Source organism: Mya arenaria, chromosome 5 (genome assembly GCF_026914265.1).
Source record: "Mya arenaria isolate MELC-2E11 chromosome 5, ASM2691426v1".
NCBI classification, from domain to species: domain Eukaryota; kingdom Metazoa; phylum Mollusca; class Bivalvia; order Myida; family Myidae; genus Mya; species Mya arenaria.
Window position 1 is genome coordinate 26,399,607 of NC_069126.1, and position 27,323 is coordinate 26,426,929.

General features: G+C 35.5%; 1 protein-coding gene across 7 annotated transcripts in view; it reads right to left on the reverse strand.

Annotated features, from left to right (window-relative positions):
* Positions 1 to 27,323, reverse strand: part of LOC128234614 (histone-lysine N-methyltransferase 2D-like) — a 258,013-nt gene that overhangs the window by 16,423 nt on the left and 214,267 nt on the right. For all 7 annotated transcript variants that reach the window (XM_052948961.1, XM_052948963.1, XM_052948960.1 and 4 more), the window contains 10 exons: positions 19,071 to 19,221; positions 18,664 to 18,878; positions 18,185 to 18,289; positions 17,180 to 17,292; positions 13,117 to 13,360; positions 12,778 to 12,893; positions 8,931 to 9,057; positions 5,810 to 6,109; positions 5,019 to 5,149; positions 4,476 to 4,650 (listed from right to left, as the gene is read on the reverse strand). In XM_052948961.1, coding sequence (XP_052804921.1) covers positions 4,476 to 4,650; positions 5,019 to 5,149; positions 5,810 to 6,109; positions 8,931 to 9,057; positions 12,778 to 12,893; positions 13,117 to 13,360; positions 17,180 to 17,292; positions 18,185 to 18,289; positions 18,664 to 18,878; positions 19,071 to 19,221 — 1,677 coding nt within the window. The remainder of the gene's footprint in view (positions 1 to 4,475; positions 4,651 to 5,018; positions 5,150 to 5,809; positions 6,110 to 8,930; positions 9,058 to 12,777; positions 12,894 to 13,116; positions 13,361 to 17,179; positions 17,293 to 18,184; positions 18,290 to 18,663; positions 18,879 to 19,070; positions 19,222 to 27,323) is intronic.

Genomic DNA, 27,323 nt, shown 5'->3' on the forward strand with positions numbered 1-27,323 from the left:
TAGGTTCTGAAAAACAAGGAGCACTATTCCCAACAGAAGGATGTCACTCCCTATCACTGCATGAGCATCATAATAAAGAAATGTTTACTCAAACTGCAAGCTGCTCAATTGAAATAGGTATTTACCTCAAGCATACAGTTTTATAATGTGGCAAAATAGTCGGACTACTAGATTGTCATTCGGACTAGTAAAATATGCCATTATGCTAGTCCAACTGGCTAGTAGGTTAAAATGTTTTTCGTGAAGACTGCGGACGAGAAGTCCTTAAAGGTTTTTCTATTTTTAACTCTCGCAGCCATGTTGTGCAGCGGACCGGAACCATTTGGGCAATTTTGGTTAAAGGGCATCCCGATGAACATTTATGTAAAGTTTCATCAAAATCTGGTAATCGGTTTCTGAGAAGATGTAGTTTAACGTTTTTTTCTATTCTAAGCTCTGGTGCCCATGTTGTGCAGCAGACCAGAACTGTTTGGGCTATTTTGGTTAAGGACTACCCAAGTAACATTTCTGTCAAGTTTCATTGCAATACGATCATCGGTTTCTGAGGAGAAGTCGTTTAAAGGTTTTTCTATTTTTACCTCTGGGGGCCATCTTGTGCAGTGGACCGAAACCATTGAAGCAAATTTGATAAAGGACCATCCAAGGATCATTTCTGTTAAGTTTCATCAAAATCTGATCATCGGTTTCTGAGAAGATGTTCTTTAAAGGTTTTTCTATTTTTTTGCCCTGGCAGCCATGTTGTGCAGCGGACCAGAACCATTTGAGCAATTTTGGTTAAGGACCACCCAAGGAACATTACTGTCAAGTTTCATCAAAATCTGCCGAACCGTTTCAGAGGAGATGTCGTTTAAAGATTTTGCTATTTTTAGCTCTGGCGGCCATATTGTGCAATGGACCGGAACCATTTGAGCAATTTTGGTAAAGGACCACAAAAGGAACATTCCTGTGAAGTTTTGTCAAAATCCGCTTATCAGTTTCAGAGGAGATGTCGTTTAAAGTAAAAGTTTACGCACGCACGCACGCACGCACGCACGCACGCACTCACGACGGACAATCTGTGACGACATAAGCTCCATGGCCTTCGGCCAGTGGAGCTAAAAAATATTCCACACAACTACATTTACATTTTTAAGTTCAATCTTTAAAGTAATCATTCATTTTCATTTGCTTAACTCTTGGCCCGTCTTGAGTCTGTCTATAGTTTGTCTTTCTCTACGGCCCTTTTCTAATAATTTAATACACTCGACAAGTCAAACATTTCTAATTTATTTTAAATCATCCATTACCAAAATTAAAAAGAATATCACGAACAATGCATTGTAAGTTTCCGTTCGTAGAAGTATAAAGCTGAGCACTTTGAAAAGTAATACAGAAATGAATACACATCGTAACTTGTTTTACACCATCAAGTAACAGTGCAAACTGTAAATTCATAATTATCATATCCGGGGTTCTTATCATCGTAATTATTAAAATATCTTCATTAAGTGTGTCAGTTCTGATTGAAACATTTGCCGATGTGTTATGAACATGACCTCTCGATAAGTAAACATGCATGGTAATCGTGTGATGTTATAGGGATTTTCATTGGATGACGGAAATATCCGAGGCTGTCGTTCTTTTCCGTCAACTTCAGTATCAATAAAAGCTGTGTATTGGCAAAAATTACTTGCGGAAGTGTCAGTTACAAAGGATTAGTGGCCGCTAATTAGTGATTTATGGCTTCACGGGGACAAATATTAGTGGCCGCGGCTGCGTAGAACAGTTGGCTGCTAAATGCGCGTACTTTATATAGTAACAAGAGCTGTCACAGAGATGGAGCGCTCGACTATTCCGCCGCTTTTCAGTGTAAGGATGGAACAGTTTTGGCGAAACATGCATGGATCACTGTTAGATTAGATTTCAATGCAATACATGATGTGAGAAGATATTAACATAAATGTGGTTACATGCAAAATTTTAACCAGAATTTTTAAGTGTAATAATAAATGGCCATTATTTGCAAAACACAGTTATCTAACTTGATTATTCAATTAGGTTGGGTGGTTGAATACCATTGTATAAAGTCTCAATGCAATACATCAAATAGTTGCTGAGATATTATCCTATGTGTGCTAACATGCAAGACCTTAACCAGAATTTCTAATTCGCATAATAAAGGGGCAAAAATTATATAATATGAAAGATAGAGTTATCTTACTTGATTAAATAAGACGGTTCAATGGTTGGGAGCCTGTGTGTAAAGATTCAATGCAGTACATGATGTATTTGCTAAAGCATTGACTTAAAAGTGGTTACATGCAAAACCTTAACCAGAATTTCTATGTTGAATAAAAAAGGGGCCATTATTTGAATTTAATGCAAACTAGAGTTACCTTACTTGGTTATTTAAGTAGATTGGATGGTTGAGTATCATTATATAAACTCTCAATGCAATTCATCCAGTAGTTGCTGAAATATTAACCTATGTGTGCTTACATGCAAAACCTTAACCAGAATTTCTGAGTCAAATAATAAAGGGCAATTATTTGCATTAAATGCAAACTAGAGTTATCTAACTTGGTAAATTAAATAGGTTGGATGGTTGAGTACCATTGTATCAAGTCTCAATGCAATACCTCAAGCAGTTGCTGAAATATTAACCTATGTGTGCTTGCACACAAAACCTTAACCAGAATTTCTAAGTCAAATAATAAAGGCCTATTATTTGCATTAAGGGGAAACTAGAGTTATCTAACTTGGTTAATTAAATAGGTTGGATGGTTGAGTACCATTGTATCACGTCTAAATGCAATACCTCAAGCAGTTGCTGAGATATTAACGTATGTGTGCTTGCACGCAAAACCTTAACCAGAATTTCTAAGTCAAATAATAAAGGCCTATTATTGGCATTAAATGCAAAGTAGAGTTATCAAACTTGGTTAATTACGTAGGTTGGATGGTTGAGTACCATTGTATAAAGTCTCAATGCAAAACCTCAAGTAGTTGCTGAGATATTAACCTATGTGTGCTTGCACGCAAAACCTTAACCAAGGTGTGACGCCGACGCTTGGTTGAGTAGTATAGCTCTCCTTATTCTTCGAATAGTCGAGCTAAAAACGTATGGGGGGAATTTGGAGTGGCCCAATAAGGCAGTTGACCCTTTAAAGCAGGTGACCGTTCAACCAGGTTTGACTGTAACTCCATTTTCTCCCAAGATTGTGTCTAAGCTGGTTAGAACATACCATACGATCCGAAAAATAATAATCAATAATCATCGCCTGAGAACCTTCAAATCATGGCCAATATATTTGAGTTTACTACAAATATGAATGAACCTTTGGCTGTACAAAAACAATAAAATAAATCCTTAACCGAATAAAGTTGTTCTATTATTAACCTACCCCCACATTAGAGAGTTCACAGTTGACATTAAATCGGCGATTTTCTTCCAAGCAAATGAACAAATATGGTTGATAATTGACTGTTTAGCTTGAACATCACAACAGACTCGGAGAAATTCAAGCCCTGGATTTGCTTTAAAAAATGACCCCGTCTTATGAATGAGTCTAGACAAAAACACCAGATTTCATGGGCAAAGTTAGAGGGTCGTCTTATAAGCAGATAGCCTTATAGTCGGGGAAATACCGTAGCTGTGAAATCAATGACAACCTCATAAAAAGAAGGTATCAGACAATAATATAGCTGCGGAATCAGCAACAACCTCATAAAATGAAGGTATCAGATGTTTACATCACTGGTTGATATAGGTTGGATTTGAGATAATCTCGTAACTCAAAGACATCAGACAAATATATAGCTGTGGAGTCAAGGACGATCTCATAAAGGGAAACACATCAGTGGGTTATATTTTGAAATCATTTTGAAATCGGGTGTTTGGTTTCTAGAGAAGTTTTCAAAAAGACATATAGTGGTAACTAGCCCTGGCAACCATGTTTTTTTATTAACCAAGATGGGATGAAGAAATTTGACAAAGGGAACAATTCTGTGGAAGTCATTTAAAATTGGGCTAATAGATTCTTAAGAGAAGCTTTTCAAAGTTTTCCATATAGACATACATGTTTGTAAAGTAAAAAGTAGCCCCCCACCTGGCAGCAATGTCCTTTTACGAACTACAAATGGGGTGCCTAAATTTGATAGAGGGTCACATAAAGCACATTTCTGTGAATTATTTTAAAATTAGGCCTATGGTTTCTGAGTAGATTCTGAGTCAAAACTTTTCCTTTCAGTAACCATGGCAACCAGCATTCTGCATGGAACCATTATTATTGAAGGAATCTTGAAGAGGACCACCCAAGGAACATTCCTATGAAGTTGAACTTTTACCAGTTGTTTAAGAGGAGAAGTTGTTTAAAGGAAGTTGTTGATGAAGGACGGACAATGAACCTATCACAATAGCTCATGCTGTGCACTCTGTGCTAAGGTGAGCTAAAAAAAGGAAACAAGTTTTTGAAATTATGATAATAAGAAAATACCTGGATGCGCGACCTGCCGAGGTAGACTAGGTTCTTCCACTCAGTCTTGAGGCGTCGGTACTGCTGGGACTTGCTATGTACGAAGTGCTTCATGTACGGAGAGTTGAGGTCCCCGGTGAGACCAGTTGTCTGAGATGGCAACGAGTGAGTGCTGCTCGACTGTAGGGTGTGTGGCCTGCAATGGAAAATACTAAACAGTTAGTTCAATAAAATTCCAAGTGAAGTACATAAATATAAATTATATATATATATATATATACAGTCATCGAAATTAGACTTTTGGATGAACAAGCCCGAATTCTTATACTATTGCTTGGCATCAATTTTTTTTAACAAGCCCTGCTATTTAAAATTCAGAATTTGAGCAAGCCCGGAATACATTTTACCAGTGCATGGCTTGTGGGCTTGTGCGTATTTCGACCATTGTATATATATATATATATATATAAAAAAGTCACCTATTTACAATACATCTACATAATTATACAACAATTCATTAAATTACAAAAACTTTGTCTGTATTATCAGAGACAGACTACTTACTTCTTAAAGTGTGTCCTCAGTTTTGGCTCCGATCTTGCACAGCCTGAAGGGTTGATTGTGAGGGGCAGGGCTATCAACTGACGACGCCCAAATTTGAAGGCATAATCACGTAGCAGGTCTGTACCAGGCAACTAAAAGAACATCATTTACATATTTTGATGATAAACAGTACTTAGTGAAAATAACAATCATTTCTGTTTATTTCTTACATTTTTTTCAATTTGACGAAACTTCTATTAAATGATGTAAAACAGTCAAAATTCAATTCCATAAAATTTTACTTTTAAAGAACATCGAGTCCTATTCTAAGTAAAGAATTCATTCAAAAAATATATTATTATTTCCATCTTAATTTTAAAAGGAAAACATTATATTTCCTCTTGATTATGTGAAAAACATTTTTTAAGATGTTTGGTACTTATGTGTTCAAACAGGAAATGATGTCTTCGAACATATAATCTTACCTGAACAAGGTCACAATTTAAAAGAAAGCAAATCTCATTAAAAGTTTAGTGTTTATGCCGTGATTCTTAATAGACATCATCGAAGTGCATTATTAGTGTGGTATTTGGCTTAACAGCAGAGCAGGTGAAACAGGTAGGTAGTTTGCTACTTTTTAATAGAAAAAGCTTATGATTAAAAGAATCTGACACTGCTCAAAGGCAGGCTCACTAACATATTTCCTGGATGAGTTGAATATAATTGTGCATGACAACTCTTAACAAGTCCTATATCTACAAACTCTTGCGAAAATTCCCTGAATGCAACAAGTTAGCAAAATGTACACATACTGATTCGACAAGCCTGACTATGTTAGGGTCAGTGAGCCCGTATAGTTCCTCCCCCGTGGTAAAGGTGGGAAACACCTTGACAAGGTCCGCTTCCCGTCTCAACTTCTCCAGGGGTTCCAGTATGGCCTTCCACGCACCAGCACAGGTGGGATCCTGTACCACAAGGTCGGTGTGACCTTCTTCGAGCACTGTGACAACAAACACTGGGGCCCCCTCCTTCTCTTGGATACTGCAGATATAGCGGCTACGCCGGTAAAGGGTCCTCATACTCCAGTAGAAGCGTGACGTCTTGTACCCAACCTACAATACAGAGTTACATCCCTGCATAATATACTCTTATGAATATGACATCAGAAAATATAGTGTAATCTCTGGTGAGTATTTTACCAGTAAATAGAAGTGTTTGAAAATCGGACCCCATTTGGTATCGATAATGAAATCCAATCGGACCAGGCATTTCGATATACTATCTGACAATAATCAAAGGTTCATAATATCAGTAAGGAATTAATTCTCTATACATAGGGTCATCATGATCATTTAAATGGTTAAACCTGCAATCAGTATGTGTGATGCTATAGCCATTCTTTTTGCAACAGTAAGTAAATTTTCATAACCTTTTTCTGTCTTAATTAACTTAACAAAACAACATAACAACACAACACATACTTAATAACTGCATATCAATGGCAAAATGATGCAAACTGCATCAAGTAAGTTATCTTAGCATTTTATCCATGTAAAAGCATATTAAATATTTGTGAACCAGCTTAACATTCAAAACCTGTTATATTGAACATTTCATTAGAATATTATCTTGAATTAGTTAATTACAAACAATACCAAAATAGGTTTAAAAAACAGAATGTATCAAGCCGGGATCCCCCGTATTTGCAGGTAAGACCGGACCCACTACACCATTATAAGAGACTGGTTATAGAAGGTTTTATGAAATATGTTTAACACGCTGCTCGGGGTAAAAAAAACTTCCTTTACCCCGAGCGCCCCTCGGGGTAATTTCTTACCATGTTCGGAAGACGATATAATCTAAGGTAGGTAACTCAATTATACTAACTATTAAATATTGACAGAGTTTACTTTCACTGCATGTACATTTGTCAAGTGACTCAAATTGGCGACCACATGTTGATTTTTTACTGAAAAAAAATGTTTATCAAAGATGGCGGCTGTTCATAGGAATACTAGACCAGGCTTCTCGTTAGCAGAAGTTATTGCTGACATACACAATAACTCAGATAGTGGTGATGATGAATTATATTCCGACCTTCTTAAGAAAACGAGGAAATTGACAATTATTCTCAAAATTTTGCACCAATGTTACCTGTTGTTCTGGATGCACTAACACAAAATGATGATGTTGAAAATAGACATTCTTCCTCATCAGAAAGTGACTTGCAAGATGAAAGTGACAGTGATTATACTCCTAACCCCCAACCAAAACGTCCAAGAGTAAATTACAATTTGCCTAGGGGCAGGGGTCAACCTACACCAGGTACATCGGGTACACCGCCGAGGGGGCGTGGCACTAGGGTGCGTTGAAACTGAGGTGTCCAAAGTTTGTCGACTGTTACTGAGATGATTTCTGAGGTAATAATTGCCAGTAAACTGATTTAAATTGTTAAGTGATATTTATTACAAAAGTATCCACAGGTTTCAAGCACTATTTGCAGTGTTTTAGGTTATAGTACAAGTTTCATGAAAATATTTTGGTTAAAAATTCATAAAAAATGAAAATTTAGGTATTTTCAGATGTTAAAAAAATATTTTTTTAAATATCAGACATTAAATCATTTGTATTAAACAAGCATGTGAAATTTGGTGTCAATCTCCAGTAGTTTTGCATTTATAGGAAATTATATGTTATCAGTACAGTGTTGAAATAGCTTACCGGTATGTTCTCTGGCATATAGCGCGCACACATATATGGCAGTGAAGGGTTTAAATATTTAAAAACAATTTGTAATTTTGGGAGAGTTTGTAAGTTTTTAAGCATAAGTTTTTACATTTACTGCTTTTATGTTCGAGAGTGACCTCCCTTGTTCAAATGAACTCAATGAGAATTTACTGGAAAGGAAAATTTATGTTTATTCGACTTTACCACAAAACAAAACAAATATGTAGTTACAGGAAGTAACATTAGCGTCCTCGATTTTGCATTACCACTTTTGATTGTTGACGACATAATCGTTTCATCACTAGTAAATAGTCTATTCCAAAATTCAGATATAATTAACTTATCATAAACCTGAAACAGTATTAATTAAAATTGATCAAATGCCTTGATGCAACAAAACAATTAAAACAGAACTAAAAAAAACAAAAAAACTAATACTGAATGTGATTAATACCCCTAACACACTGTTCCAGACTAAAAACTAAGACTTTAAAAATAATAAGAACATTTCATGCCTTCTTTCACAGATGTTATAGTCCTTATTTCTATATAGTAGGACCATTTACTTAATTAATGCCTTCTCACTGACATGGTATTTGAGGAGTATACATCAGACATTTTAGATATAAGATAAATACTGTTAGTAAACTTAACATAGAGCATAACAAATGGTTTTGTGATTACAAAACAAACTATTATCATGAAAATTTCACAACTAATCTATCAAACATTTGTCCTTTGTCAACAGTGATGTGTTCACTTACTGCCATCAAAGTTAAGTGGCTTCCGTTTAATTGATCTAGGCCTTTGAACCATATACATCATTTAACACATCTTTTTCATTGACAAACGTTTATGGATGTTTTGAAAACAATTGACTAATAATTGCCGATTATACTAAAAATGCAATTTCAAGGCCATTTCAAAAAATGAAATATATATGTTTCTAAAAGCAGTAGTTTTTGTTGGAACAGCGGTAAAGCATTTGGGGAGGTCTCAAAAGTGGTAGATTTTACCTACTGCCAGTAGGATTCACATGCATGACATTATAAAGCTTAATTTCCGTTTTGTTTAAGTTGATGCAGACTTAAATGCATTGGGCTCAGATTTTACTTCCTGAAATTGCAAGTTTGAAAATGTTTCAAAGACCACACTTATGTAGGTAAAATGAAATTCAGTCCCAATATGATCAACTGTGTGACATACTGGATAGATGTGGTCTCGTGAGTTGAAGCGTCCACTGGCCATCTGGTGGGGCAGGAGCTGTCCCATGGCATGTAGCACAAGGGAGCCGAGTCGCAGGGTGTTCTGCCCATCCTCTTGTAACAACATGCTGAAAAAACAAACACCAACATACGATACAATTAAGGATACTTCAAAACACTTACCATCATATGATAGAATTATGTGCACTGAAGTACACACACAGATCATGACATGATAGAATTACAGGTACTGAAATACACTTATAATCCCCGATGAAATATGGGTCCTGCAATACACTTATCATCACATGATAGAATTACGTGTACTGTAATACACACCATTTTTTAGGAAAAAGAAGCAGCCTCAAGAGATTGGGCTTTTTTGGGTACCATCACAAAAAGTCATGATAGAATTATGTGTACTCTAATACACACACCATCACATGATAGAATCATGTGTACTCTAATACATACACCATCACATGATAGAATCATGTGTACTCTAATACACACACCTGCCATCACAAGATAGAAACATGTGTACTCTAATACACACACCATCACATGATAGAATCATGTGTACTCTAATACACACACCATCACAAGATAGAAACATGTATACCATAATACATACACCATCACATGATAGAATCATGTGTACCCTAATACATACACCATCACAAGATAGAATCATGTGTACTCTAATACATACACCATCACAAGATAGAATCATGTGTACTCTAATACACACACCATCACAAGATAGAATCATGTGTACTCTAATACACACACCATCACAAGATAGAATCATGTGTACTCTTAATACATACACCATCACAAGATAGAATCATGTGTACTCTAATACATACACCATCACAAGATAGAATCATGTGTACTCTAATACACACACCATCACAAGATAGAATCATGTGTACTCTAATACATACACCATCACAAGATAGAATCATGTGTACTCTAATACACACACCTTCACAAGATAGAATCATGTGTACTCTAATACATACACCATCACAAGATAGAATCATATGTACTCTAATACACACACCTTCACAAGATAGAATCATGTGTACTCTAACACATACACCATCACATGATAGAATCATGTGTACTGTAATACACACACCATCACATGATAGGATTACATGTACTGTAATACACACACCATCACATGATAGAATTACATGTACTGTAATACACATACCATCACATGATAGAATTACATGTACTGTAATACACACACCATCACATGATAGGATTACATGTACTGTTATACACACACCATCACATGATAGAATTACATGTACTGTAATACACACACCATCACATGATAGGATTACATGTACTGTTATACACACACCATCACATGATAGAATTACATGTACTGTAATACACACACCATCACATAATAGGATTACATGTACTGTAATACACACACCATCACATGATAGGATTACATGTACTGTTATACACACACCAACACATGATAGAATTACATGTACCTTCACAAGATAGAAACATGTGTACTCTTATACATACACCATCACATGATAGAAACATGTGTACTCTAATACATACACCATCACAAGATAGAATCATGTGTACTCTAATACACACACCATCACAAGATAGAAACATGTGTACTCTAATACACACACCATCACAAGATAGAAACATGTGTACTCTAATACATACACCATCACAAGATAGAAACATGTATACCCTAATACATACACCATCACAAGATAGAAACATGTGTACCCTAATACATACACCATCACAAGATAGAATCATGTTTACCCTAATACATACACCATCACAAGATAGAAACATATGTACCCTAATACATACACCATCACAAGATAGAATTGCAGACGGGGTAACACACACCATCACATGATAGGATTACAGACGGGGTAACACACACCATCACATGATAGGATTACATGTAATGTAATACACACACCATCACATGATAGGATTACATGTAATGTAATACACACACCATCACATGATAGAATTGCAGACGGGGTAACACACACCATCACATGATAGGATTACATGTAATGTAATACACACACCATCACATGATAGGATTACATGTAATGTAATACACACACCATCACATGATAGGATTACATGTACTGTAATACACACACCATCACATGATAGGATTACATGTAATGTAATACACACACCATCACATGATAGGATTACATGTACTGTAATACACACACCATCACATGATAGGATTACATGTACTGTAATACACACACCATCACATGATAGGATTACAGGTACTGTAATACACACACCATCACATGATAGGATTACAGGTACTGTAATACACACACCATCACATGATAGGATTACATGTACTGTTTTACACACACCATCACAGGATAGAATTACATGTACTGTAATACACACACCATCACATGATAGGATTACATGTACTGTAATACACACACCATCACAAGATAGGATTACATGTACTGTTATACACACACCAACACATGATAGAATTACATGTACTGTAATACACACACCATCACTTGATAAGATTACATCTACTGTTATACACACACCAACATATGATAGGATTACATGTACTGTAATACACACACCATCACATGATAGGATTACATGTACTGTTATACACACACCAACACATGATAAAATTACAGGTACTGTAATACACACACCATCACATGATAGGATTACAGGTACTGTAATACACACACCATCACATGATAGAATTACATGTACTGTAATACACACTATCACATGTTAAAGTTACCAAGACTGTAATACACACCATCACATGATAGGATTACAGGTACTGTAATACACACACCATCACATGATAGGATTACAGGTACTGTAATACACACCATCACATGATAGAATTACAGGTACTGTAATACACACACCATCACATGATAGGATTACAGGTACTGTAATACACACCATCACATGATAGGATTACAGGTACTGTAATACACACCATCACATGTTAAAATTACCAGAACTGTAATACACACACCATCACATGATAGGATTACAGGTACTGTTATACACACCATCACATGATAGGATTACAGGTACTGTAATACACACACCATCACATGATAGAACTGCATTTACTCTAGTTTAGTTTTACAAGAACAAGCAATTGCAACATATATTAATCACTCTTGTTGGCACAATGTTGCGCAAGAGTGTGGTATTCTGTTGAAGGGGAAACCAGAGAACCTGGTGAAAATCCACTTGTCCAAACTCACATGGGCCCAGGCAGGTAATTGAAAACTGGTCACCTTGGTGAGAAGCAAGTGCGCTAGCCACCGGACAACAATTAGTGTTTATATTTACTGTAATACACACAACATCACACAATAGACTTATGTGTTCTGCAACGTACTAACCATCACATGATAGAATTAAGCGTAATGCTGTTTAACTAAACACTTAAGTGTAATGCTGCTTAACTAAACACTTAAGTGTAAAGCTGTTTAACTAAACACTTAAGTGTAATGCTGGTTAACTAAACACTTAAGTGTAATTCTGGTTAACTAAACAACTATGTGTGAGATTAACTAAGCAGTCATTCCTCAAACACATTTTCTTGTTTAATTTAGTGAATTAGATATTATCTAAATGGAATGGACAGAAAACATATGAATAACTATGTATAATATGGTATTAAATATTTAAGCTTACAAATTTTTCTATACTTCTTCATCATCATTACATACATCTTTCTTATACCTTTATATCAAACTAAGTAAGTTTCTTATATGAAAGAAAAGCCAATAGAGGATGTGTCATACTTGGCAACTTGTGCGTCTTCATCTCTGTTGATGTACACGCGTCTGTAAACAACCAGGGACTTGAGTACCTGCTCCATCTGAACGCCCTTTGGAGTGTGCGGTGGACACAGGATCGTCTTCATATCACACAATTATATTAATGTTACAGCTCTTCATATTATGATACTTGTTGGAAAGATGAAATGTATAAATTAATGTCAACTACATAAGGAAAATGGAGTCATTGCTCCCATGTTCATTCCAATCTTAATTATAAAACTAAAAGTAGTATAATTTGAAGCCTAATAAAATTTCTCAAGAAAGGAATTCAATATAAGATTTTAGATAGGTCATCTTTACCTTATCTTCAAAGAAGACACATCCCACAAGCTGTGCACATGGTACATGGTAAATGTTAGAGCAGCGCTGCTTGAAGCAGCCGATGGTGGCTCCAGGCTTTACACACACAACGCACTTGTGTTTTGCCCCGCGACGATATGCCTGGTCCACATGCATCAATGCTCCATTAAGTGTCTCGTACACCTCCTGGGACCACAGGGCACAGTTCAGGTGAGCCCACATGTCAATATCCACATTTAACAATCTGAAATGTGGTGCTTCATACCTTAGATGGAATGTTCATTGAAATTGAACAGAGAACAAATGTCAAGTTATAGAATTTTAGATTTTATAAGTTAATACACAATGTCACCTTAAGCGACAAGCTTGACTTACAATACATACTTATTAGCTGGTCAAGTCTTTAAAACAGAATTTTCAGTAGTGCTGGATATGCCTTTGTATGTCATACACATTTCTGAAGAATGAATGTGTAGCACATGAAGGCCTTTCAACCTTTAAGAAAGCAATGGTATAAAGGAAATCATTTTATGATCTGTCTGATATTTATTGAATAGGTAATTGTTGGATTTTATCTAGCATTAATACATATGTTACTCTATATAAATATATATACATATATATATATACAGTCAGTTGAACACCGTTAATCCTTAATCGTAGGGACCCAACAAATAACTTTGGAATAGCGGTGTTTCGGTTTAACAATTTTCCGCAAGTGACAGCGTTCGTGAATTAGAGATGACGTGAAATACTGAGTCGTGAAGGTTGCAATGGCGGTTACACGTTACCAATAAGATACACTCGGTTTGAGTTATCTTTCGTATACAAGAAAATTTGTTGATTTAGTGTTTAATAATTGACAAATAATACTTCTTTAATTAAACAACATAAAACATTTAAAACAAAATGACAGCACATGTATGCATTCCGATTGTTTGGTAACGGGTCGAGAGAGCAATGCGGCGAGCGAATCAGATGAGATAGACATTTTCGAATGATATTCAGATTGTGCAATTATATACACACTACATCACCTAATTTTCTGTCATCGATGTTTGTAAAATACACATGCTCACTGTCATTCTTTAACAAGCGCTTATTGTGCCCCATTGTCACCTCAAGCCGATGCCCGAGTGCATTTGCAGTATGGTGTGAAAAAACTTTGAAATAAGTAGGTGTGAAAAACCAAATCGGGACCGTAGTATTTACTTCAGAATAGCGATTATTTTGGAATAGCGATTTCGGAATAAAGACCAAAAATTTAGTTTAACTAAGAAGGAGTTAAATTGGGATCGAAAAATAATTTCGATATAGCAATAATTTCAGATAAACGGTGTTCGGAATAGCAGTGTTCAACTGTATATATATAGTAACACATTTGAACAGGGTTTCTGCGATTATTTGCATGACTCAGCAAATATTGGTTTGGGACCAGGGCTGATAAACTATTACTGTTTTGTGGCCAGCCTGTGAAACTTTCCAATGTGACTTCAATTTTCGCTTTCAAAATGGTGACCAGCAAAATCATTGAGTGATCATAATTTGTATATTCTGTTCAAACAAAATATTTATCTTAATTTAAAAGGAAGGCAAACCAGAACACAATTTTAGGAAAGTATGCTAGTTATTGGTGACCTGAGTGTACACTGATCGGGTTGTTTTTTTTCAGCATTGACATTGATAAAAAACAAAACCAATGGGGCATCAAATTTGTACTTCCTTACATTTTGTGCACTGTACTTATACTTTGACATAAAGAATGCAACATACATTTGTTTATTTAAGAACAGAAAGTTGATCTACTTGCTATGAATTCATTATCATTAAATTCAAGAAAGAGCGTCGGTCAGATTCATATGGAACAAATTCTGATAGACTCGCTCTGGAATGCTCAAACTTACAGTTAACATGTTCATGTAAACAAAGAATGGTATTGATGGAAGAAACAAATTCGAAGCAAAATGTTGCTTTTTTCCAACTCGCCTTACTCTCAAAATTCTTCATTTGAAATTAAGTTGATCCATCATCGTAAAGCTTAAAGGTGATAGGATTACATGGAGGTAAATTAAAAAAAAAAATGATATAAATAAACCTTAATAGAACATTTGGTCCTCATAATCTCTCTCAACTACGTCCATTATGAGACACTCGAGCCAATTTTCATGCAACAACTCACTTTCGCCATGTATTAACCTCTAAATGTTCCATTTGCTTTCTGGCCTTCTAGAAAAGTAATTTTAATGAGATACTAAAAACTGATTGAAGACGCCAAAGCTGCAATGCCGCATTAAAGCCGGATTTTTATTTGACGATGAAATTTTGCAAACTGTATTTGCCTGAGCCCGAAATGAATAACATTATAATATAGACAGCCACTAATAATTCAGTCTTGTAACATGCTGATTTACGATAGTTTGCTTTTACAATTGTTTAACCCTTTCCCGCATGATTGTGCCGAATTGCCCCTTTATCTATTCCCGCATGATTGTTCCAAATTGTCCCTTTATCGATTACCGCATGATTGTTCCAAAATGTCCCTCTATCGATTCCCGCATGATTGTTCCAAAATGTGCCATGCTTATTTACGGTCATTTATTAACATATCTGTTGCTTATTTTTTCACAACAAATGCATTTTTGTGTAATATAAACATCGATAATTATATAAATAATGAAAAAAGATGATGTTACTATTCAAGATTTTCGGAAAATCGCGACTAAAAGAGACAGAGGTCAAACACGCCTTAAAAGTTCACAGGGCATGCTTGAAGCGTGCTTGTCTCGTTTTTTTAATGGAAAATACCCATACACGTCACTAGCTATTTAAAGCTACCAATAATTAATATCATATAAATATATCCTATTGATCACGCGCTAATGACGTCACCTGTCATGGTTTAGAAATGTGTCAAAATGGCTGATTTACGATGTAGTAAACAAGAGTCTGGCTTGAATAAACACATGTCATTTGTCACTTCTGTTTCCAAAAATGGAATGTTAATCCGGTATTAAAAATGACCCCTTACGTCTGTTAATCAAAGTTAGTATTTCGTTGTGAATACACAGATAATAATAAAATTATATGTGATATGACCCAGTTTGACAGCTGTTAAAACACGTGTTCTCTCGATCTCGATAAATACACAAGAATGTTGTCTTAATTGTCCATGCATTTCAGACCTTGATTTATTGCCTTGTGTTGACAGATTTTAATTATAATATTATTACGGAATCACTAAATTTAATATAAATAGCGATTCTGACTATTAAAAATTCGAGTTGTTCGGCTTGTTGAGGGCAACATCTAGTACGTTCCCAAAGTTTTTAAAACTGTGCCAGTAGCAGACCCAGCCTTTTATTTTGATATTTACAATTATTTTATTCAATTCATTTCAAAACAACGGACATGCAAATATTATTTATGAGAACAATGAAGCTGAAATAACATTTGTTGTTTGCCCAATTAAATTGTGTTTATTTTTTAACAATGCATGATTTCTGTGATTTGAATATTTGTTAATTGTCAAAACCTTTTTAGATTAAACTATGATCACTAGATTCGAAATTTAATACACTACAAATACTATACTCATTATTTGAATTTCTAACATTATTTTAATCAAAAGAAATACTACAAAATATTAAAGTTGTTATGCATAGGTGTCAATGGAAATATAGTATAATATGAAATCAATTGAAACATCTTCAATTTTTCACAGAAGTTGTGTTTCTCTATAAATATTCAACCAAATAATTTAGACAACAAAATAAAAATTATACCACTGGATTGGAAATTCATTTACCTACAAACTTTATACTGAACTATAATTGATTAAACCAAAAGAAATACTAGAAAAACAAGTTAGAAATGCATAGGGGGCAATTTTTCAATATTCTCCAATAATCTCCTATGCAGTAGGGGTACTTATAGGGGCTTATTATATATTGGCTACTGGTTATCAATGTACTGATAAGCCATGCAGTGGCAGGCCTAATATGGCTGATTTGACATGAGGGAAAGGGTTAACATAAGTCCCCTTGAAAGGACCCCCTGATGTTACCTGGCTGGTCCGTCTGTCTTGCCGTCCCCGCACTCCTGACAGAACTCACATGTGCGCTGGTCTGTCACCTTGTCCTGACTGTGCTTCAGGGCCACACTGAATTCACCCCACAACTGAAAACACACCGTACACTGTAGAATTATAACAACAACTTAAAGTTGCACAGAAATTGTTTTCTGGTTCATATTATTTTGCACCCTTCCCATCATTGAAGACGCCAATGCTGCAATGCCGCATTAAAGCCAGATTTTTATTTGAATGAATGGGGCAGACATAAATATATTACCGCAATTGTGTCCATTGTTAAGTCTGCTTATCCAAATAGATCTATCTTTATTCTTTATTACATGAATTTGTTATCATATTTTTTAATAAAGAACAATTCTAAAAAAGCATAATATCTGTATGTAAGGTATCAGAGTGAGCTTGAAAGGTGCCATATAAAATAGAAGATGCTAGGTAATTTACTAAAACAATAAATACTTAAATAATAAAATTGATGAGATCCAGGAGAAAGGTTTATGTTATCTCAACAAAAGTTTCCAATAAGTAGGACACTCAATAAGGTCAACATTTGTACCAAGTTAAATGATAATCCATCAATGCCTAAGTAAGTTAAAGCGTGGACATGAGCATGTGTACTCTGACCTTTATATGTCTTGTATGACCTTGACCTTTGCAGTATGGACCAGGGTTAAGGTCACTGCACATTGTCTCAATGAGGACAATATTTGTACCAAGTTATATGGTAATCCATCAATGCATTAGTAAGTTAAAGCCCAGACACTAAATGTTACGGACTGACAGATTGACAGATAGATGAAGTGCATTCCTATAATTTCCTCCCTATTCAGTGGCGGGGGGGTTCATAAAGGTAAATCCATTTGTCATTTTTGCAGTGGTTCGTTTAAATTTGGATGTTTCCATTCTGATTTTGAAGTTAGGAAATTCATCCAGAAATGACTGACTGGTGGGAACAAGAAAGGAATTATACATCAAGCGTACCTTGCCTTGCTCCTCCTCCTTCTTGCAGGATACATGAACCTCTGGGAACATGTTTACTTCAAACCGCTTGTAACGCTCATTTTTCCAACGCTTCTCCATAACAGGCTACAACACACACAATACAATCAGACATGGGATTATAAGTCCGAATGCAACAATTAAGGAGTGTTTATGCATTTCAAATATTATATTGTTGTTCACAATTTAATATGAAAATAAGCTACAATGGCACAAAGGTTCAAACATTGAAATTATAATACACTCAGTATTACTTACTTACACTTTGCAAGCCAACGTAAAATATGTGTATAACTGATCAAGAAGCATTAAACCCTTTGGCCTAGCACATCAGGTAAAATACATGAATATTGAAAAGACCTGAGCTACAATATTCTGCTTCTAAGCTTGTTCCATTTACTTTTTATTATTGGAATGAATATCTACACCAAATTCATGATGAATACAATCGGCAGTCTTACCCGTGTGTCTGTTAAGCTAGAGCTGCGTCTAAATGGCCTTTTTCCCAGCTCCATTCTCGGTCTTCCCAAGGTGGGGCTGCCCAGCTGTGGGGTGGGGGGACCAGATTTGATGGGGGTGGTGTCCATGGACTCGAAGCCTGGGCTGGGGGTCACTGACAGGGTCCCTCCCCCACTAGAGCAAGGGGTCAATTCATGCGGGCTTAACAGGCCCTGGTCTATAACACAAGAAATACATTGGAAAAGTGAAACATGGTTCTTCATAAACAATAATGGAAAATTAATGATACCAAAGATGACCTTTATGACTGTTATTGGTAATACCTTTTCTTGATTAAATCACATCATAAATATGCAGAAAGAATAGACAGGCATTGCCAGTAATGTAAGTACAATTAATGGTTTCATACCTCTTATGGGAGGCGTGGAGAGGGAGAGGGCAAGGATGGAGTCATGCGAGGAAATGTCCATGGTAGCAGGTCGACTTGTGATCTGGCGGGTTGATACAAAACTTGTGTAACAGCTCTGACTGCAGAATGTAATCTCATCATCTTCAACATCCTGTAATGAATTTAGATTGTGTGAGAAATTGATTAGCCTCATTTCATCAGCATATTGCCTAAAATTCATTCACCAAGGACTGGTGGTGCTTTATTACAAGTTTTGCTATTGTTTAAGGTAGAACACAAAACTATGCTTTTTAATTTGGTGCACACATTATGCAGCCTATGCCCAGTTATGGACTTTTTTTTATATCTTCTGTATTCAATACATTCATGAAGCTAACAGCCTTCAAAGCATACACCTTTTGTAAATATTGAAAAGTTAAAATCATTGTGTTTAATTTTGTCAATTCTACATTTACTGTCATTGAAATCCATTAGCAGATAGGTATTTAAGGGAAGCTACACAGACTCGTATAACTTTCTTGTTTCTGTCTGTCTGACATAACGCCAATCAAATTTGTGAATAATGTCAGTATTTGTGGGGAATTGGACAACAAGTTTTTAAAAAAAATAACACATTTTCTTTAATCTTGAAGTCAGTGGTATAAGTTGAACAATCATAGCTTCAGAAATATTTTGAATACTAAACATAAAAAACACAGACCCTTACTGAGCATGATGTATTATTGGTATGCCAGTTCTCAGTAATAAATTAAAACAAGAGAGACCTGAAGGCCCTGTATCGCTCACCTGATCCAATTCAAGTGTGAAATAAGTGTTTTCAGGACGAGGGCAATTGTGACAGGGGGAGGGAATAAGTGTTTTTCAGGGCGATGGAAAGTGCAACGAGAGGGGGCTTAATTAAAATAAATTTAGGACTAGTTTTCAATGCTGCATGTTAAATATTAAAGTTGAGGGTATAACAGTTTTAGAGAATAAGAAATGTCAGTCTGGTGGTCTGCTACCTTAGAAAGGATGCATACTTGTCTTTGTTTGTACATTTTTATTTCCTGTTCTTGTTCCTAATGGTTGAAGAATAAACATGAAAATTGTTTCATTTAATTCAGAATGTATTTTAGCAGTGAGTGTGATTAAAACCCTTGTTCTACATGAAAATGCACGAAACATTGAAAACTTATTATACATACTTCTGACTACATCATGGAAGGACTTTTTTATTAAATTACAGAGTATATTTTCAATAAATCTAAATAGTGTCAATATGTACATTTTTTGTAATATTGTTTAATTTCTTATAGAGGATTATCTAAGTTTCATTATATGGCACAAAACGATTCAAGGGAAATAAGACGAGTGGAGGTTTAAATAGGTAGGGATGAAATGAGAAAATGTTTTCTATGATTTGACTTCATGACCTAGTTTTTTAACTCAGGTTTCCCAGTTTTAAACTTGACATAGACTTCATAAACACAAACATTCTGACATAGTTTCATGGTGATCAAAGAGAGAATGTAACCTCTATAGTGTTTACAAAGTTTTTCTATGATTTGACCTAGTGGCCTGGTTTTTAACCTCTGATTACCCAATTTCAAACTCTACTTAAAGATCATCAAGAATAACATTATGATAAAGTTCCATGAACATATGGTCACAAATGTGGCCTCTAGAGTATTAACATGCTTTTCCTAATATTTGACCTGGTGACCTAGTTTTTGACCGCACATGACCGAGATTCGAACTTGGCCTAGAGTTAATCAATATAAACATTATGACTAAGTTTCATGAACATACAGTCATAAATGTGACCTCTAGAGTGCTAACAAGCTTTTCCTATGATTTGACCCAATGACCTAGTTTTTGACCACACATGAGCTGGATTCAAACTTGACTTAGAGAATATTAGTATTAACATTCTGACCAAGTTTCCTGAAGATACAGTCATAAATGTGACCTCTATAGTGTTCACAAGCATTTCCTTAAATTTGACCTGGTGACCTAGGTTTTAATCCCAGATGACACAATATCGAACTCGTCCAATATTTTATTAAGGGTAACATTCTGACCAAGTTTCATTAAGATTGTGTCCAAATTGTGACCTCTTGAGTGTTAGGGTAACATTCCGACCAAGTTTCATTAAGATTGTGCCCCAATTGTGACCTCTTGAGTGTTAACAGTCAAATTGTTGACAAAGGACGATGACGGACCACGACTACGACGGACTTGAACTTTGAGGTACATACCTTGGTCATGCATGTAGCAAACAACTTCAAAATAGTGACCATGTGCGCTTATAGGGCCATTTCACCAAGGATTGTCTTGGTCCCGAGAGTACCGGATCCCTTTTTTAGTCGATCGGCCCTATTTTTGGGAAATAAGTCGGGAACCAAGCACTAACCTATACCTTCGGGGTAAGATCTGGCGCAATCGCATTAGTCCCCCAAAGGTTGGGTACCTAAAAAGTGATCGGGTACTGTTTTTAAACAAGTTGAAAAACAGTAGCCGATCAAAAACCGTCGTCCTGTGGTCGCCTTGGTCGTCCGAGGGTCCTCTGAAGGTCCACTTGTCACGCCCGCCCTCTGGAGCCTTCTGGAGCTTTCGTTTAGCCTCTGCCGCTCTCTTCTGAGGGTTGTGCGTAGTGTCGTCGAAGTGTAAGCACCCGACCATCACCAGATCCTCAGACGACTAGCCCACATGACCCCGTAAATGCCCGATCACACATGCAGATAAAAATGGGGATAATTGGAGGCGATTCTGGACGACAATCTGGCCGATCAAAAAAATAAATCATCTGGGAAAATCTGGTACAGATCGGGCCGATTGGAAAAAAACAATCCTTGGTGAAATGGGGGTATTAGTGACTTGAAAATTTAATAATGCACGATTAAGATGTTGATCAGGCAAGTTACTGGCCTATGAGCACATCTCTTTTGACCTTTATATAGGACAATGACCTTTTGAGGTACAAACCCTGGTCTTAAGTGCTACATGCCACGTCATCATGGTGAACATTCATGGCAAGTTTTTGAAAATCCTCTAATGCATGGTCAAGAAATAGCCTGGACAGGGATTGTTTTAACCTCTAAGCTTGAACATGACCTTTGAGGTACAGACCACACCAAAAAAAGAGCTGTCACAGAGACAGCACGCTCGACTATTCAGCCGCTTTTCAGTGTAAGGTTTGAAAAGTTTTGGCGAAACATGCATGGATCACTGTTAGACTAGATTCTAATGCAATACATGTTGTGCTGAGATATTAACATAAATGTGGTGACATGCAGAATTTTAACCAGAATTTTTAAGTGTCATAATTAGGGATGCAAACGAATATTCAAATATTCGATCAAACGTTTGGTATTCGAATGTCAAAATCGGTATTCGAATATTCGAAAAAAAAATGTTGAATAAATAAAATAAAAAAAAAACTTTGACCTACAACACTGCTATTGTGTATATAGTTTGTCATGTTTTTACAATGATTGGCCCCTAATGCCAGAGGTGTGAATGTGATGACAATAAATTAAACACGCGTCATATGTCATTTAGGGACATATCGTCGGGTACTATAGAAAGTCCCCGTAATTTTAAAACTGGCGGTTGGACAAGTGACACCAAAAATTAAATTATATTCGGTAAAAAATGCCGTTGCCAATTAAGGATTAAAGGAAACGGCCTTCAAACTAATGTGCTTTCTTGGTTGCAAATTAAGCTGTGCAACATTGCTCAAATCGCAGTGATACTATGTATGGTATGTGCTACAATAATGTAGTCACATGTATGTGCTGTTAACTGTTTTCCATGTTTCGATGCACTGTTCTTGCTTTGAAATGTAACTGTATGGTATAGCGTTTTAGGATATATTGCCTCTATTAATGTAGAAGAATCAAATTCATATATGTTTTCGTTTTATCATTTTACTAGTTCCCGAGTTCGTTTGGTATATAAGGTAGAGGTCTATCCCAGAACGAGGCTGCTCGTCCTACGGAAAGACCTTCCATTGGCTCATTACGCCATTTGAAAAGGAATCCATCTATTTTCACATTGTTTCACAATATGAAGGCAGCGGAATTATTCGATTTTGATTTTTGATTGTTCGTAATGTTGCCTTTTTCTATGTAAAAATGGGGAATTTCAGAAGGGTCCGCCGCGCGTAGTTGCTATGACAAAGTAGGATTAAAATGCCTTGGCTATTACTTTAGCGAATGATAATAATAGTTTACTACAACTTCTAAAAGACGTATTTTGGTTATCGAATATTCGATCGAAAGAGTTACCGAATATTCGAATATCAATTTTGCCATTCGTTTGCATCCCTAGTAATAACAAGCAAATTCGTTGAATTGATATCCCCCGCCTGATTGGGCTTAGTCAAGGAATGGAAATCAATTGTTGATGAAATATATATATATGAGTTTGAGTTTGATTGCAACTGTTTGAAATAAAAATAATAATATTGTATATAATGTAACATTTAGAATTGACTAAGAAACCTAGTTTATGACTCCATGTTACCCAGTTCCAAACTAATCTAAGATTTCATCAAGGCAAACATTCTGATCAAGTTTCATGAAGATTGATCCAGATATATGCAAAAAATATAGCCTCTAGAGTGTCCACAAGGTTTTTTTAAGATTTCACCCAGTGACCTCATTTTTGACCCCACATGACCTACTAGTTTCAAACTATTCCAAGATTTCATCGAGGCATTCTGATTAAGTTTCATGGAAATTAGAGCAGATGTATTGCCTCTAGAGTGTTCCCAAGATTTCTGGATTTCTGTAAGATATGAGATAGTGACCTAGTTTTTGACCCATATGACCCAATTTTAAAACGCAGTCAAAATTTAACCTAAGAGAACATTCTGGTCATTTTTGAACTTAATCAGACCAAACACCACCATAAAATAGCTTTCGGACAAGATTTTTGAAAGATTTGACCTAGTGACCTCAAGGGGGATGACCAAGTTTGAACATAATCCAACCAATCATTTCCATTCCGGACCAAACATTTCTAAGATTTGACCTTCTGACCTAATTTTCAATCATATGTGACCCATTTTTAAATAAGTCCAAGATTTCATTAAGGAAAACATTCTAATTAAGTTTTATGAATATTTGACCATGTATGATGCCTCTAGTATGTTCCAATTTTTTTTCTAAGATTTGACCTACTGACCTAGTTTTTGACCCCATGTGACCACTTTTTTAAGTGGTCCATATTTCATCAAGGTTAACATCATGACCAATTTTGAACATAACTTGACCAATCATTACCATGATATGATTCCGGACAAGATTTTTGTAAGATTTGACCTAGTGACCTAATTTTTGACCATATGTGACCCAGTTTTATTTCCGACCAAAAGTTCATCCAGGAAAACATTCTGATTAAGTTTCATGAATATTTGACCTTGTATAATGCCTCTAGTATGTTCCAAAGATTTTTCTAAGATTTGACCTACTAACCTAGGTTTTGATCCAATGTGACCCACTTTTAAAAGTGGTCGAGATATGATCAAGGGGAACATTCTGACCAAGTTTGATCATTTTCTGATCAATGCCTTCCAAGATATGGTACCAGACAGAAGGACAGAAGGACGGAATGACAGACGGACAACGCCAAAACAATATCCCCCTCCCGAAATCTTCGATTCGGCGGGGGATAATAAAGGTCCATTATTTGCAAAATACAGTTATCTAACTTGGTTATTCAATTAGGTTGGGTGGTTGCCCCTGCAAAATGAAATGCATGAAGTCAAGAATATTTCATACTTTTAAGAACAGTTCATGAACTATTCTTGAAACAATCTTAAAGCTCTCTTCATGAAGTTTTCTGCATGAAGTGAGGTCTCGTCCCACTTCATGAAGATTTGAAGAATTATTGAAGAATTCATAAAGTTCTGGAAATATTCATGAAATGTTCAAAAAAAAAATCATGAATATTTTATGAACTTGATATCCTTAAAATACTCATGAACTATTCATCAGAAATTTCACAAAGGTTTAATGAATAAGAGAAATTCATAAAGCATTCTTGAAATAATAAATGAATCATACTTGAAGAGTTTTTAAAACTAATTATAGTTTATATCTTATACATGTAATAATAAATCTCTAAAAAGTCTAGAAATATTCCTAAGAAAAAATAATTTAATATATATGTAATGACCTAGAGCCTTTCATTGAAAGAAATTAAGCTAAACTTAATAATATCACAGCCCAAACCAAAATACTAGTTTGCCGCAAGCTCGTGACAAGTTCACCATAAGTTTGCGCAAGCTTGCTGCGACCTTATTAAGATTGCAGCCCTAAAATATTATGCTTGCAGATGTGTGCGAAGAAATTAAGCTTACAAACTTTTTATGTTTCGCATTAGCTTCAAAAAAGCACCCCACAATCTTAGTAAAGCTTCAGATTGCGTCAAGCTTGCAGTCTTGTAATCTTAAAAAAATGAAGATCGCAACAAGCCTGCTGTTTCTTAAGCATATAAAATTAAGATTGCGCGACTAACAATAATGAACTCAAGCAATTTTTGTGTGTGTTTAATTTGTTATAATAGTTAGAATAATGCACCAGTCAATTGTAACCGAGGCCCCCCCAGGTCCGGGGGTATTCCGGGGAAAAGGGCGTGTTTTTACCTTTCAGGAGGCCCCGCAGTGCCGGTTGAATGCGGTGGTTTTGTCTTCGCTTTAAATATAGCGGGGAATGGGCCTTACCTAGAGTCCCTGGGGTGCGGGGCATTTGGCGGGGATTTTACCATCTGTTCGTGTCCGCAGGCGGGGATTTTAGCCGGGGTTGGACCGAAAGTTGAAGTCCCCGCTATTCCCCGGACCTAGGGGGGCCATGGTTACAATTGACTGGTGCATAATAATATAAGAAGGGCACAGCGAGCAAACTTAATTACAACAGTATATTACAACTGGAACAAAATTACCCTATACCTGAGAGATATACTTTTGACAATATATGACCAAATTATATTACATATATATTTTTATATTTTTAATATATTTTTTTGGTCAAGATAGTGAATATATGTCATTTAAAAAAAGATATTAGTAAACTTTTTTCATGAAAAATTGTGGAATATTTTTTAAAATGACAAATATTCATTATCTTGACCAAAAAAAAAATAAAAATAAAAAATAAATAAATATATATATTACTGTATCCAGGCAATGTGACAAGCACCTGCCATCAACACTGGTTAATTAGAGTTTAAACAGGTTAAATATAATATTTACAAAATAGTCATGTTCTAACGGTTACGCATTTAAGATGAAACGCTCTTCACTGGCGGAGGTAATTTCGAACTCCCACCATGTTTGTCGAAATAATGCGCCAAATAAACTGGAGTGTCGTTTTGTTTATTTAAGGTAGTTCAAGCGATGTTAGGAGTATAATTCAATAACTTTTATAACAATATTTTACGTATATATTATTGTTTAATATAACACAGCAACATTTTAAAGTAATGAGCAAATATGTTTTGTTGTAATACATTTTCGCGACAAACATACGAAATACGTTTGTGTAGAAACACAGTTTAATGATTGTTTTTGACTAGCGTACAGCTCATACTTCATTGTTCTATATTTTAACAGCTTTTATAATTTCTTAACGTTTGTAAGCTATTATTGTCTAGAAAAGGGATCAATTGCCGTAAAGGGCCGACAGCGATGCAAAAGTGGGTGGGGAAGGTCAAAAACTAAAAAAATTTAAAAAGTTTTTATAGTTTTGAGGAACGATCTTTTTGGGTAGTGAAACATATATTTTTGGGGACATGATTTGGGGTGGTAAGGAGTTAACAAATTTTACAATAGAAGATTAATATTTTTGATAAAAAACTTTCACATTCATTCAGAATAGTCTGTTGACATTATCACATTGTTAATATGTCAAAATGCCCCAGACTACCTATTCAACAATGTTGTGAGTTCTTTATCATATCTTGTCAAAAAAAATAAAGGAAAATAATGAAAAGTAGTGGATGAGAAATCATTTCCGGGTTACAAATATGTTAATATCTTTTTAAATATAGCTGCAATCAATACAAAGCCCCAAGACATTGTTGATTGGACAGTTTCAATAAATATGACTCAGTCACAAATATACTCTTTTTGTTTAAAGACACTATAGCATTTTGATTTGAAATCTGATAAAATATTATATCATAAAATATGCTCAACTCCTAATTACAGCTTCTCATGTTGCAATGGAAAAATGGGTATGAATCATGCTTGTTAAATATTGAACCTCA